General features: G+C 40.5%; 1 protein-coding gene and 1 long non-coding RNA gene across 8 annotated transcripts in view; both read right to left on the bottom strand.

Moving 5' to 3' along the window:
• The window catches only part of Grm3 (glutamate metabotropic receptor 3), a 245,305-nt gene that overhangs the window by 19,989 nt on the left and 211,148 nt on the right, over positions 1-14,168 (bottom strand). For all 7 annotated transcript variants that reach the window (XM_087655886.1, XM_087655888.1, XM_087655887.1 and 4 more), the window contains 2 exons: positions 10,945-12,011; positions 5,600-5,774 (listed from right to left, as the gene is read on the bottom strand). In XM_087655886.1, the coding sequence (XP_087512012.1) occupies positions 5,600-5,774; positions 10,945-12,011 (1,242 nt within the window). The remainder of the gene's footprint in view (positions 1-5,599; positions 5,775-10,944; positions 12,012-14,168) is intronic.
• LOC148006238 (uncharacterized) overlaps positions 1-14,168 on the bottom strand; it is a 901,378-nt gene that overhangs the window by 777,253 nt on the left and 109,957 nt on the right. The window lies entirely within an intron of this gene.

Below are 14,168 nucleotides of genomic sequence, written 5' to 3'. Positions count from 1 at the left end.
TGTCTCAGGCGCAGGGGTCCTGCCGCTCCCGGGCCCTCCCCTACGGGAACCCAGAGGCCTTATACAGTTGCCTCTTGGGCCAGGGATGTGGGCAGGGGTGGGCAGTGTTGGTGGTCTCCTCCGCTCTGCAGCCTCAGGAGTGCCCACCTGATCAGGCGGTGAGGTCTCTCTCCCACGGGGTTTGGGAGCAGAGAGCTGCTGCGGTCCGGGATCCGCCGGTGTGGGACTTCCCCAATAAACACATTTTATCTGATAAATATATATACATCATCATTTATTCTCATGTTTTGTTATTTTTTTAATACAATAAATACATCCTAAGACATTGTACTTTTATTTTTTTGGAACACACCAAATCTTTTGACTTATTAGTTGACTCTACCTTTTTACGCTATTAAAAAACTGCCTTAGACACTAAGCTTCATGAGGTCTGGGGTTCTGTTTTAGTGTAATGCCTCAAATTAACCTGTCAGCCCCACCTGCCCAAGGTCCAGGTAACTTCCTGGAATGCTGAGAGTTGCAGTTCTTGGAAAATAAGTCTCATGGGAAAGTACAGTGGCCGATGAGTTTTGTTCAGAAAGGTGCCTCGGGCAGCACCACTTAACTGAGAAAGTCCAGGGAATGGGCCTGACCAAAATCCATCTTTTGGTCAATGTTTAATATTTAATAAAGCTTGCTTGAAATTTAACCCTAAGTGGTGGAATTCATTTTTCTCCGGGAAATATTAGGATTAACATTTAATTACTGTTTGTACATGATCCTCATAGGCCACTGGAATATGGAAATATTCAAGAATTTAACACATGAATTTCATGGCAGTAGCTTTAATTTATTGAAATGGAAAGTATAATCTCTGTGAGTCAGGACAAAACAGAGTCTACATGCTACCAGTTCTAAGTTACTGAGGTCTTGTTATAGGCCAGCAGGCAGAGGTGGCACACACCTTCAATCCCAGCACTTGAAAGGCAGAGGCAAGCGAATCTCTGAGTTTCAGGCCAGCCTGGTCTACAGAGTGAGTTCTAGGACCGTTAGTGTTTCCTCTAGGCTTTGCCAGTTACCTAGCACCAACCAGGTATGAGCCTGGCACACACATAAAAGGACTGTTTAGACTTCTCTCTGTGTGTGTCTCTCAGTTTCTGTCTTCCTGTGTCTCTGTCTGTCTATCTGTCTCTGTGTGTGTCTGTTTCTCTGCCTCTCCATTTCCTCTCTCCCCACATGTTTCTGTCTGGATTCTTCTTTCTATCTCCTTTCTCTTTCCCTCTCTCTCTGTCCCCTTTCTCTGCCTCTTTCTCCCCTTCTCAGATGTCCTTCTCAGGTCCCAAATAAACTTCCTTTTATACTAGACCTGTCAGATAACTGATACCTGGCATGCAGGGTGGGGGGGAGTGCCTCAGCATGGACCCCCAAAGGCATCTCATCCCACCGCATCATACCATGTGTTGTGATTCAGATTCTTAAATTCGTGGATTCTGCCAAGTGGGAGAAGCCTACAGTCCTGGACCCCATCCTGACAAATAACTGCTGGCTTCTCAGGTTCACCTTCCAGCCATCTGATCAGTGAATCTCTCCATCCAAACATTGTAAGTTCCCACATTGGTTATTATAAAAGGCCCTCTGGTCCTGAGGGAACGACTGTTGAGTTCACAGTGTCTCATTGGAGGAGTCACAGAGGAACAGTTTTCATGGCTACTGCTGGCCATTCTTGCTCACCCCACCCCCACTACCTTAGAACCTCTTCCCTTGAATGAGATCTCTCTCTACTCAAGATTTTCTCTCCTTTCTCTCAAAAAAAATCCCAGTCCTGGGCATTCGGTGTTTCTCAGGCATCTGCCACAACTGGTCCCTGGTTACCTAGTAAGCCAGCCTGTTCCACTCACATTCTGTTATTATTTTTCTATCCTTGGGATGCTGCAAGGGATATCAAGTAATAACCTTTATTCTCACCTATGGGTATCACATCTCCATTGGTACCTCCAGGCTCTGCACTGGGTAGCCTCCTGGAGAACCTCGAACCTTTAAAACCAGTATCTGACTGGAAGGCTTCAGACTCAGACACTGTTGCAATCAAATTTAGCCCCAATACCCACTAGATAGTGACTCTAAATAGATGCTTAATAGCACTTTTGATCCCATTATTTTAAAGGACCTTTCTGACTATTGCCAGTGATCTGAAAAATGGAAGGTTTCCTACTTGCAAGCTTCTTCCTGCCTTTACTCCAAACCTCCTCTTTGTTCTTCCTAACACAGATCCTCTTAGCTATAAAATTTCAACTTCCACTATCCTTGATCCAGCTAATGAGCTTCCTCTTTACCATCCCGGACCAGCCTCTACAACCTTGTCTGTTCCCCCAGATTTTTCAGTTTCCCTTACTCCCCTGGCCTCTTCAGCTTCCTTTCCTCCTCCAGCTTCTCCAGACTCCTCCCTGCCCTTGCCAGCTACAGGCCACTGTAGCCGTCCTACACTTGCACCTGCTTTCAGCCCTCCAACTACTTGTTCTTGCTCTCTGCTCCTGCAGCTCAAAAATACTCCCCAGATTTTATTTTTGGATGTAGCTTGCTCTGCCTAGTCTTAAATTTCAACTTCTTAAATTTTATTTATCTCTGATTTCTTTCCATTCTAGTTCGCACCAGCTCTAAGCCAGCTGCAGCAGGGGATGGGCTGGGTAGTGCCTGGATTGTATACTCGGACCTGAGCAGGGGAGCCGCTGCACCAGAGGCTCTGGTGTTTTGGGGAATCTCCTCACATTCACATCTATTTGTCTCTTTGCTGATACATAGCTACTACATGCTTCTCGAAATGTTGTTCCATTCTGGGATGTAACAGACAAGTGCCTTGACATCTGATCTTTGCTAAAGGATGGACAGAGCAATAGTTTCAGGGCCATCTTGCTTAAGGGCAGACACATAACTGGCTATAGTGTTATTGCCATCTAGGTTGAGAGCAGTCAAATGACTGCCAGCTGTCAGTGTTGTGGAAAGTCCCAGCTTCACTACTATCTTGATTGAGGGTAGCAATCCGACTTGAAGAAAAGGTCTCTGAACATGCTTTTCAGTTGAGATAAAGTTTTCAAACCTGCTTCGGTTTCTGCCTGTAATGGTTTCTGTCCTGCCTCGATTAATAGGAATTTCAAAAATTATCTTAAAAGTTTACAAAACTAAAAAGTTGAAGATCACTGCCTTAAAGATACGTTTTTGCTACTGTCATTAAATTACAATGTAATCTTGTATTTTTATAAACTATAGATTTCTATAATGATACACAGAGAAACCCTGTCTTGAAAATTAAAAATAATAAGAGTTAAAACCTATGTTATTCCAGTAATAATCAAGAGCTTTGAGCTAGCTACACACTCAAGCGATTCTCAAGTTTCTTAGCTACAAACTAGAACATGTAATAGCATAAGGATAAAATCAATTGGCAAAAATTAAGCTACATTAAACACAGAATTACAGATGAGTGTGTTTGTTATTTATGCGATTTGAAATGGATATTGTACAAATTCTTCATTTTGCTAGAAAGCACTGCTTCCTTGGTTGGGATAAATTAGTTAGTGCAATACTGTTGAAATGATGAGCTCTGGAAACACTCCAGAGATAACAATGTGGAAAACATTACATTGGGTGGACAGTAAAGCACGAATTTGACCATTACTTACTTGATTAGCTTACAGAGCAGCTGTGGGTCTGACACAGCTGCACTTCTCAATTTTTTTGTGTAAATGAATATTTTACTATTTCTGAGGTGTGATTTGATTGGGTAAGGAGTACAAGGTTTTTTTTTTCTTTCAGGAATTTAATAATTTCTATTATGTGTATTAGAACATGTTACTAGGTCTGTGTTATTGAGGTCTGGTTTACAGGTGTCTGTTATGACTTAAAGACTATGTTAAGTAGTTCAGATCAATCTGCAAGATCCACTAGAGCTTTGAGTTATCAATAGACCCCAGGGAAACTTCTCCTCCAACTAATGTCACTGGGTCTTCCTCATGAGAGCCATTAAGCACCTAGCATCAGGAGTAACCCTGCATGCTTTCTGGGAGAGGTAGCATGGTACTGCAGTTAGGTATACTGGTTGGACATCAGAAGTACTGTTGCTTAACTCTGATTCAGGTATTTTAAAAACACATGACCCTGTTCACGTGTCTCATCTTAAAAGTTGTGAACATTAAATATCATGTACACAAGCACATGTGTGCGTGCACACACACACCCACACCCCCCCCACACACACACACAGTATTTAGTATAATGCCCATCACATAAAAAATACTGGGGTAAGTGATAGTGTCTGTGAATAACCTTATTTTTATTGTCAGGTTTTCAATTTTTGTTTTTGTTTTTAATTGACTGAACTAGCTAGCTATAGAAATTTTGTTTAGTTAAGAAGTAAATGTGTTTCTCTATTTTAAAGGTTTTACTTTCCCTGCTGGAAAACCTGGGAATTTGGTAGAAAGTGTGTAGATCCCTGAGTCACAGTGGCTTGGGGCTTCGAGCTAAGGGTATATGCTGCAACTCAGAACATCTGTGGGCTCCCACCCTGTCAGTCTCCCCTCTGCTGGGGAAAGGTTGCCCCACTACGTTGTTATATTCTATAGTTTGTTGGAGAAACTGGGGCCACTAATTCACTTGTTGCCTGTGACGCTGAGCTATTTCCAAGTATTCTTTCTAATTGACTGGAGGCAAAATTTTGAAGCAGTCATTTTTCTCTGACATTCTAAGACTTCTCTCCCCTGTGGCTCCATTTCGTTCTCTCTCACACTCTGTCAGTGAAATTTTTTTCTACTTTATACCACAAATTAACTAAGAACCGTTTAAAAAGCAGTATGCTTCAGATACCTCTGTGCTTTAGAAATCTCAAAAGTCTGAGTCGTGTGTTTTGAAGTAACAGTGTTTCAGTCACTGGCCAGTGGAGATCCTGGAATCCTGCTCACAGGCCTCTCAGCTGCATTCAGCTAGGAATCACTCTGTCAGTGAGTCAGGAAGATCTATGCTAGCGCTTTCCAAAGTTCTGTCATGGGATGTTAATTGGATTTTACTGTGGTTAACAGTAAAACAGGACTACACAAGTGCCCTTATTGAGAAGATTCTCCGGACCCTTAGCTTCCTGTGTTAATAGAAATGTTTGAACTTTCAAAAATGGGTGGGGTTAGCCAGTACCCATTCCTCTGATCCTTTGCAATTTACATGAACATGGATTTGACATTGAGGCTTCTTTAAAGAGCGCCTCCCTCTAGTCATTGAGTAAAGTGAGGCAGAGGGCAACTCCTAGACACCCCTAAGGCATCCCAGGGGACTATTGCAAAAAGATTAGAAGGCTGATCATATTGGCTACACAATCTGTTCAGAAAGCTTAATTGAATTAATGGGTTGAATGGCTTTCTTCCTTTATAGACTCTACCTGGCACCCAAGAGACATGGTGAGTCTTCTGCTCTGTACTGTAACCTTACCCTGTAGCCTGATATACACTCTAATGCAAAATAGAACTTATCAATGCTGATTTGGGATTCTTTTGGGCATAGGCATGCTTCGTTGGGCCCTGATATCTCGGCTGCCCTAGTGGTACTATTTACGAGTGAATCCGCACAGTTCCATACTTACACTGAGAATAGGTGGTTGCAGTTCCGCTGACGCTGAACCTGTTGAGGTGAAGTCTGTGTGTGACCACATTCTTCTGGGGTTGGAACAGGACGATGTGCACCTTGGGGGCAAACAAACAGCCCAAGACCACGAAACCGCTCAGGCTAACGGAGATGCACATTGTTGTCGTCTGCACCTACAAGAGAGGTTGGCTAATGAGTGTCCAGTCATACACTCCATTGTACAGTCAACTGAAGAGAACCCGAGACAAGCCCAAGTTAGACCATCAGGATCGATCATTACTCAGTTCCTAGAATAGCTCAGTTTGTGTGTTAATTATGTTGGCTCTTCTGTGTTTGGGATGTTCACGAAAACACTGTTTTGGATTGCAAAGCAAGCATCATTTGTGTGGGCTGCTCCTGACTGCATGCCAGGACTTCACATAGACTTTCTTGTTTTCTTTATAGTTGTATAATGATGTTTATGCAGACTCTGGAATAGTAAAACAAATATTAGGCGATGGGAGGACCAGATTGCAGGTGGCTGCTGTCAAGGAACTTGGTTCCTTTGGTAAGTCACATGATTAAAAGTCCGTTTATCCTCAGCTCTTCTACTTTACATCAGCATTTCCTATGGCTCTGACTTTATCTTTAAACTTATAGCAACGTTTGACATCAGCAATCATTTTCTTATTTTGGCTTTCTAGACATATCCTTTGCTAGACTGGGAGATTATTCCTGATCCCTTCTACCTGAACTTTAAGGTCCAGAGTGTCTTAGACCTCAAGTTTTTAATATCTCGCCTTCATCATTAAGTTCTCATGACCTAGATACCCGCTATGCTGTTTATATCCAGGCATTTACTAGTTCAGACCTAATCTGTATGCTTTCAAATTTACATAGTCAACTGTCACTATCACACATTATGTTTAGTATTTAATAGGAATAAAGGAAGAGTGTATAACCCAGGCTTCATCTCCTTTCCATAGAGTCCCAGTCTGAGCCATACCCGGTGTTTAAAACACTTGGGAGTCACCTTTGATTTTTCTACTGTCCTTAAACTCACTCATCCAACCCAACAACAATTTCTGTTGAGAGATAATTCTGTGTGGGGCTCATGTTTCTACATATGTCCTAAGCAAATGTGCTACCTCCGGATGTGCTTTTCATGGATATTCACATACAAAGCTTAGAAGATACAGATAGAGTCTACTCCCAGTGAATTCCTTTGTGTGAGAGCTGAGGCTCAGAGTCAGCTGGGAATGCTCACAGTCTGGCTATTGCTATTGATGTCGCTAAGAAGTACTTTTTAGTTTTTTTGTCGGCATCAAAGAAGCTGGTAGGATAACTTGTTATCTAGTAAGTACAATAAAATCTCATAAACTGCAGTCTTTGGCAGTTTAGACAGTGAGGATGGAATTCTAACTGAGATATGGCTTCTTACAAAAGGAAGTATAAGGGTCTCAAGGGCCAAAGAAACTCCATAAGGATCAATAACAAGTATGTGGGGGACACTCTATGGTCAGCCTGGTGTCCTCGGACAGTGCTCTATTTTCTGCCTGTTAAATGGGACAGTCTGGAGAGGGGACTGAATGCTGGGTTATAGGAGAAGAGTTGAAAGAGAATAGCTTTTCTGATGCCCTGATCATTTCTAAATCTTTTTCTGGGTGGTTTTCTCCACAGTAGTATTCATTTCCATTTTATACTAACAACTTACATTTGTTCTGATAAGGTAGAGAGTTTTACTTCGTTTTTGCACAGGGTCATGAAATTTGACCCTCAATTACTATGAAAAGAGGGAACTTCAGAGACCTCAGAAAACAGATGAGACACCTTAACTTTGACTTATTTCCTTGAGAAGTAGGGCACAGAATGCTTGGTACTTGTGGGTACAGGGCATTTGGTAGTTGTGGGTACAGGGCACTGGGTAGTTGTGGGTACAGGGCATTTGGTAGTTGTGGGTGCACATCACTTGGCATTTAGGACATAAAGAAGGCTACAGTGTGCTTTCTCAAGGTTCATCCCTTAAAGTTGGCTTTTCAAGATGACAAACATTTCAGTTTTTTTCAGTGGAATCTGGGTACAAATAGGAGCTTTTGCTATTTGAGTACATTCCTGGACAGAAAAGCCCTCAGTTATTCACAGATGAGAAGCCGGGTAGCACTCATGCTTGCACTTGACTAGCTTTACTTTTCCTTCTTTTTCCTCTCATTTAATTCTTTTCCTTCCTATTTGTCAGTTGAATGCATGTACAGAATGAGTGTTGTTCTTCTTACCATGTGTCCCCTTGTCTCATTTATCTTCCGTCTTCTACTGATCCTTTAAACAAGTTACCTTCCTACTTTCTTGTCTTTGTGTATGATCCACTTAATTTACATTGAGTTTCCTGTTTGATGACAATAGTTGGATGGACAACTATTTGCTAGAATATGAACAACTTTCTCGTGGTTAGACCATTGGAGAGAGCAACCGTCTTATCTCAGCTACCCTTAACTGTCCCTTGGGGTAGGGGTGGAGAGCACCTCATGAACTTCTCTCTCCCACATGATGAAATGGTAACAGGCCCAGTCTTGTGTAGGTCTTATGCAGACAATCTCAGTTGCAGTGAGTTCATGGATGTACTAGGTGTACCATGTCCAAAAGACAGTGCTTTGCACAGCAGTGTTCCTCAAACTCTGGCTTTTATTTTCTCCCTCTCTTCCACGATGGTTTTTGAAGTGTGAGTGTACATGTATGCGTGTGTGTGTGTGTGTGTGTGTGTGTGTGTGTGTTTGAATGTATGTATGTGTGTCTGTGTTTGTTTGTGCCTGTGTGTACATGTGTGTGCCTATGTGTGTGTCTGTGTCCCTGTGTCTGTGTGTGCCTGTGTGCCTGTGTGTATACGTGTGTGATATAGATGTCCCATTTAGACACTAGCACTCTACAGTTACTTATTCTCTCCACTTTGCCCAGTTGTGAGACTGTCTTAACCATCACCCACTGAAAAGAGCAGTCTCTGCTGAGGTTTAAAAGCTAAATTGATGCATAGGAATAAAAATAAGTGTTCAGAAGGTAGGATGATACTATGCCCATTTATAAAGTAATAGTAATAAGTTCACCCCAGAGACCTTTGATTGTCTCATCCATGAGTTCCATTTGATAGTGATATATATATATATATATATATATATATATATATATATATATATATATATATATATATTTCACCAGATACAGTATGCTGGGGAACTCAAGAAGAGGGAGAAAATCTAATTTGTAGGTCATGCTGGGACCCAAATCATCCTCTTACCTCTTACCTACCTTTATTACTGGGGTGGGGGTGGGGGTGGGGGTGGGGGTGGGGGAGCTGGGCCAAAGGCGAGGCACTTATTTCTGATACAAATTTAAGGGGACCCTGACATAATTAAGAGAAATTATATTTTAATGCCATGTTTTTAAAATCAGAAATAATGTTAAAGTCTGTGACAATATAATAATATTGTCATAATGTTAATAATTAAACTAGGAATGAGATCAGTAATAGTGCTAGAACAGCACTGAACACATCAGTTATCCATACTGATGCATAGGGTGGTATACATATAGGACAACAGTTGAGGATAGGGCTTTTAAAATTATTAACAATACTTCTCCATCTCACTCTGAAACTCTGACTTTTCAACCTTTTTCATGATTCATATATTTTGCCTTTAATTTTGCTGATCAAATCACGGTGCTACCTTTCTTAAAGTTTTTAAAATATTTTATAGGTTGTTTTAAAATATCTGAGTATGAAAAAAATCTGAGCACCACTCTAATGTTAAACTTACATTCCTAATTCGTATTGATTATTATGCAGTCCACAGGTTTTAGACATATAGTTGTGATAAATTAAAGACAGTAGCCTTTGTGAAGCTCTTGATCCCTGGCTTTAACCATTCTGTCCTTTAAAACATTATTTTAGTTGGTAGAATTTACACACACACATACACACACACACACACTACATATATAATTACACACACAGAATATCAGAATATATATATAATGTATCATATTATATATAATTATATATATTTTAAAACAATGAATTAAATTTCTTATATATTGAGGTTAATCATAATGCATATATATACATATATAACATACATTGAAATATGAAAACAATATAGAATAATAAATTAAATTCATAAACACACTTTATCTCATATAATTAACTTTTTTTGTGGGGAGAGCCTTTTCATATCCCTAAGAATGCAATCTATTGCTATTAACAATACTCACATAATGTGTCATGGATACCTTTAAAGGTGTTTTTGTTTGCTTGTTTGAATTTTCCCTATCTAAGGTCTGTGATTTGCTGCGTTTTCCTTTTGAGACTCAGGTTTCTAGATTGTGGACAATGCTGTAATTACTAGTAAACAGAAGATTTGGGAACAGTTATTTTCTGTGGAGTACTTAATTTTATGAAATCACGCTATAACAAGGAAACAGGCCTGTGGAAAACTAAGATCTATGATGACTGAAAAAAGAGAGATAATAAAAACTAATTGCCAGAAAAAGGAAGACGTCTTATTACTCACTAAAGCCACTACAGTTAGAATTACTAAAGTAAAATTAACTTATGAATGGCTCAACAACTTGGGAAATTATGATGGAGTGATGACATTTCCCCCGTAAGAGATGGTAATTGATGGAAGTCTATAAATTTGAACTCTATGTAAGACTCTATAAACAATGACTTAATTAGGTTACTCATACATACATATATAGTAAAGTTTTTAGCTATTCAGTGGCACACAGCTATGCACAGTTTGTATATGTAACAAGGCTTAGGAAATACAAAGTAGACTGTGTTTCATCCATTGAGGGAAGTAATGAAGCATGAATAAAAGTTTGAGATTTATACTGATCTTGACCTAATGTGGCAATGGTACTTTTAATTTATAGATCCATCTCTTGTAGACATCCTCTTGTGTCCAATTTCAAGTGTTCTCATTGGGATTTTAGTGATTAAGTCTCATTCTCTTGCCTCTTGCCTTTTAAATTTAATTAAGATGTTTTTATGTGTATGTATTATGTTTTATTCCTCGCTAGATTATAAACTACTTGAATGGCCCATCAGTTCTAGCCATCTTCCCTTCTGTGCCTGCTGCACGGCAGCTCTGAACAAATTAAGCACTAATTAAGTGTCCTAAAGCATGGTGAATTAATTTTCTCACATCACACTGAGGTTAATTATGGCATTTGTAATTATTTGACTCATCCTTGAAATGAAGTAAAAGGAATCTATCTTACCTTCTACCCAACAAAACATTGTTAAATGGAAAGAACAAAAGAGAGAAGAAAGTCAAACTAAGGAAAAGGAGAAAGCACCCAAAGACTTACTCTGTAGTCACTTGATGTCACATAAAATATAGGGAGGAATGCCAACCAGATGATGCAGGTGGTGTACATGGTGAAGCCTATAAACTTGGCTTCATTGAAGTTTTCAGGACACTTCCTCGTTTTGAAGGCATACACAGTGCATAGGATCACCAGGACCACGTCATAGGTCAGAGAGATCAACATGCTGGAATCTTTGACATTGCATTTCAGGATGACTGTTTCCCGCTTCTCTGGAAGGGTGTATCTTCTAGTACCTGGAGTCTCCAGGATAAGCCACACGGACACCATCACAATTTGCACCAGTATCAAACCCAGGCAAATAAAAACCTGAGAACTGGGGCTGATGAATTTCGGCCTCTGAGCGCCGTTCTTGACCCCATCGAAGATGCGAGCAATGCAGTTTGTCTTGGTCAGCAGCGCTGAATAACAGATGGCGAAAGAGGTCCCAAGCCCAAGTCGGCGCAACGCACAGATGACAGGCGATGGCTTAGCAATGAAGAAGAATGTCATGCAATAGGACAGGCTAACTCCAAATAACAAGATGTAGCAGAGTTCTCGACCTGATGCTTTGACCAAGGGTGTGTTGTTGTGCTTGATAAAAACAGTTATAACTATGCATGTACACAGAAAGCCCAGGCAGGCAATGGTGACCGGGCCTATTGCCCAGGCGTCTTCCCATTTGATGTAATCCTCTGGAAGGTTGTAGCATCCAGATAGGTCTGCAGTGGGCCACTGGCCAGGGCCACAATCCATACAGGTGAACTCATCGACCAGGTATTCATAGGGCTCACAGGGGATACAGATCCAGCAGCAAACATCCCCGGGCTGCATGTTCTTCATTTCATTCGGGGCACAGGGATCACTGCACTGGGAAGTGGGGACTGAGTTCCGGGACCAATGGATAGAGTCCACATCTAGAGACAAGGTTTCTGCCCAGTGGCCAACCTTCAAGTAAGAATACTTCCCACCTGTCTGCTGCAAGTTGAACACGTTGTATCTTCCCATCCCGTCTCCAAAAGTGTCAAACTTCACAATGCTGTCTGCTCCTTTATTTGGGTTGAATGGAGCTTTGATACACAGAGTGAAAGAAAAGAAAAGAACACTTGTTTAGGTGTCTCACATGTCATCAGTCAATTACTTTTGGTGTATGCTCAGCAGAACTGAAGAAACAGAGACTAGAGATAGCAAGGCTGACATAATTTAGCACTTACCATCAAAAGCCACACATCAAAAGCTTCCAGAGTGCTTACGCATTCATAAATTTACTCACTTCACATTGCTGAGTGTCTAATAAGTGCCAAATGCCAGCGACAATAATGAACACAATACCGTGCTGCCTTCAAAAAGGGTATTATAGAACAGAAAAGCATTGGCAAATTCTGAGTTGTGCTCTGTGGGATGTGAAGTGTTATTTTCTTTAAAGCGTCGTAACAGTTATTAGGCAGAACTTCATGTGTATTTCATACTTATTTACATACAACCACTAACATTTCTATCATTTAAGTATTTTCATGACAATATAACATTTCTTTCTTTCCTTTCTTTAAAGATTTATTTACTCTCTGTATGTGAGTACACTGCTGCTCTCTGCAGACACATCAGAAGAAGCTATTGGTGTGAGCCGCCATGTGGTTGCTGGGAATTGAACTCAGAACCTCCAGAAGAGCAGTCAGTGCTCTTAACCTCTGAGCCATCTCTCCAGCCCTAACAATATAAAATTAATAGGAAGAAATTTTCTCCTTGAAATGAGATTCAATATAAATGATAATGCATGCATTTAAATATTTCTGATGAGTCACACAGAAAAGAGTTGAAACTTATCGTCATTTTGTAGCTTTTGGCACATAGTGTTATGTTACCCAGGCTAGCTTCAAACTCAACATTTCTCTACCTCGGTATTTTGAATGCTGTGGTTACAAGCATATGGTGACATTCTTGGTTAGCTATATTATATGCAAAATAGTTTGTAGAATATTTGCAACTGGATGTTACTTTAAATGTAAAGGGAGGAGTGCTCAGACACTGGTATGTTCTAGATCCTATTCTGCCAAGTCCTGCATGGCCACTGTGGAAGGGACATTGTGACATAGTTCTCATCCCTAGAGCAGCAGGGCAAGGGCCTCCATGAGTGTTGATAATTGTTGGTCGTAAGGCTTGTTTGTATAATAATGCACATATTTTCATGTTCCTCCTTCAGGGAATGCTTTCCCAGTTAAGGTTAACAACTCAATGGCAATTAGAAGCAGCATGAGTCTGGGAGGTGAGGGTGTTCTATGTTCCTCAACAAAATGGTAAATGCTATGACCTTCAAGAGAGCCCTTAAAGCTGTGAGAAATAACTCTGAAAGCATGAGTTCAAAAACATATAATTTCTCAATTGTGCAAATATAGGTATGTAATATGAATTATATGAGGAGCTTCATTGACCTAAAAGAACATAGGCAGCTGCACTATGAGCCACTTTGTCAGAAAGATACTAAGGAAGGAGAAAATGGGATTTAAGGAGTTGTGATTGCTGGACAAGATTTGTGGAAACCCAGCTAAACTTATCATTTGTGCTTACAAGGGCAGGCAGATTTCTGAATTCAACTACTATGTTAAAAAACATACTTGTTATCATTTCTAAGAATCAAGGGACTAAGATCCTAGAATGCTGGTTCATGGGATAGTCAAAAGGGAACTTGGAGGAAAGGACTGAATTGATATGTAAATAAAAGACAGGGCTTTGGTCTGCAAGAGAGAGTTACTCAGAAAGAACTGCATAGAGAGCTTTTTTAGAATTTTTTTTCTAGCATAAGAGAGTTGTCATGAGCAGAGAGCCTTCTCAATCAGATAGCTGCCTTGAACAAGCTACACAGCCAAGAGCTATCCACAGAACTATCTGGAGAGCAGTCTCAAGCAGAACACAGGCTGTCAGCTTGTACCCATGATTTGACTTCTAGTTGTCCTTTTGATGCTCCTGGACACACCCCTCCTTAGAACCTCTCTCCAAGTTGAGACCAGCACTTGGCACTGTCCATTTTCTAAGTCTTTGGAAAATTCCCAGAGAGCAGCTGGTCTGAACATCTGAAGTTTTTCCTCTTTCCCAGAAGTAGTTGATTATGTGTCTACTGTCACCATGAATAACTTTTAAAATGAGTTTCAATACAATTTATTCTTAATGCACCATGGTTTATATTTATTAAATGTCTCAGAAATATTACACTGAAGTAATAGAGCTCCAAT

Source organism: Rattus norvegicus, chromosome 4 (assembly GCF_021556685.1).
Source record: "Rattus norvegicus strain SHRSP/BbbUtx chromosome 4, alternate assembly SHRSP_T2T, whole genome shotgun sequence".
In the NCBI taxonomy this organism is placed as follows: Eukaryota; Metazoa; Chordata; class Mammalia; order Rodentia; family Muridae; genus Rattus; species Rattus norvegicus.
Note: the sequence above shows the minus strand (reverse complement) of the source record. Positions and strands in the feature narration are given on the sequence as shown.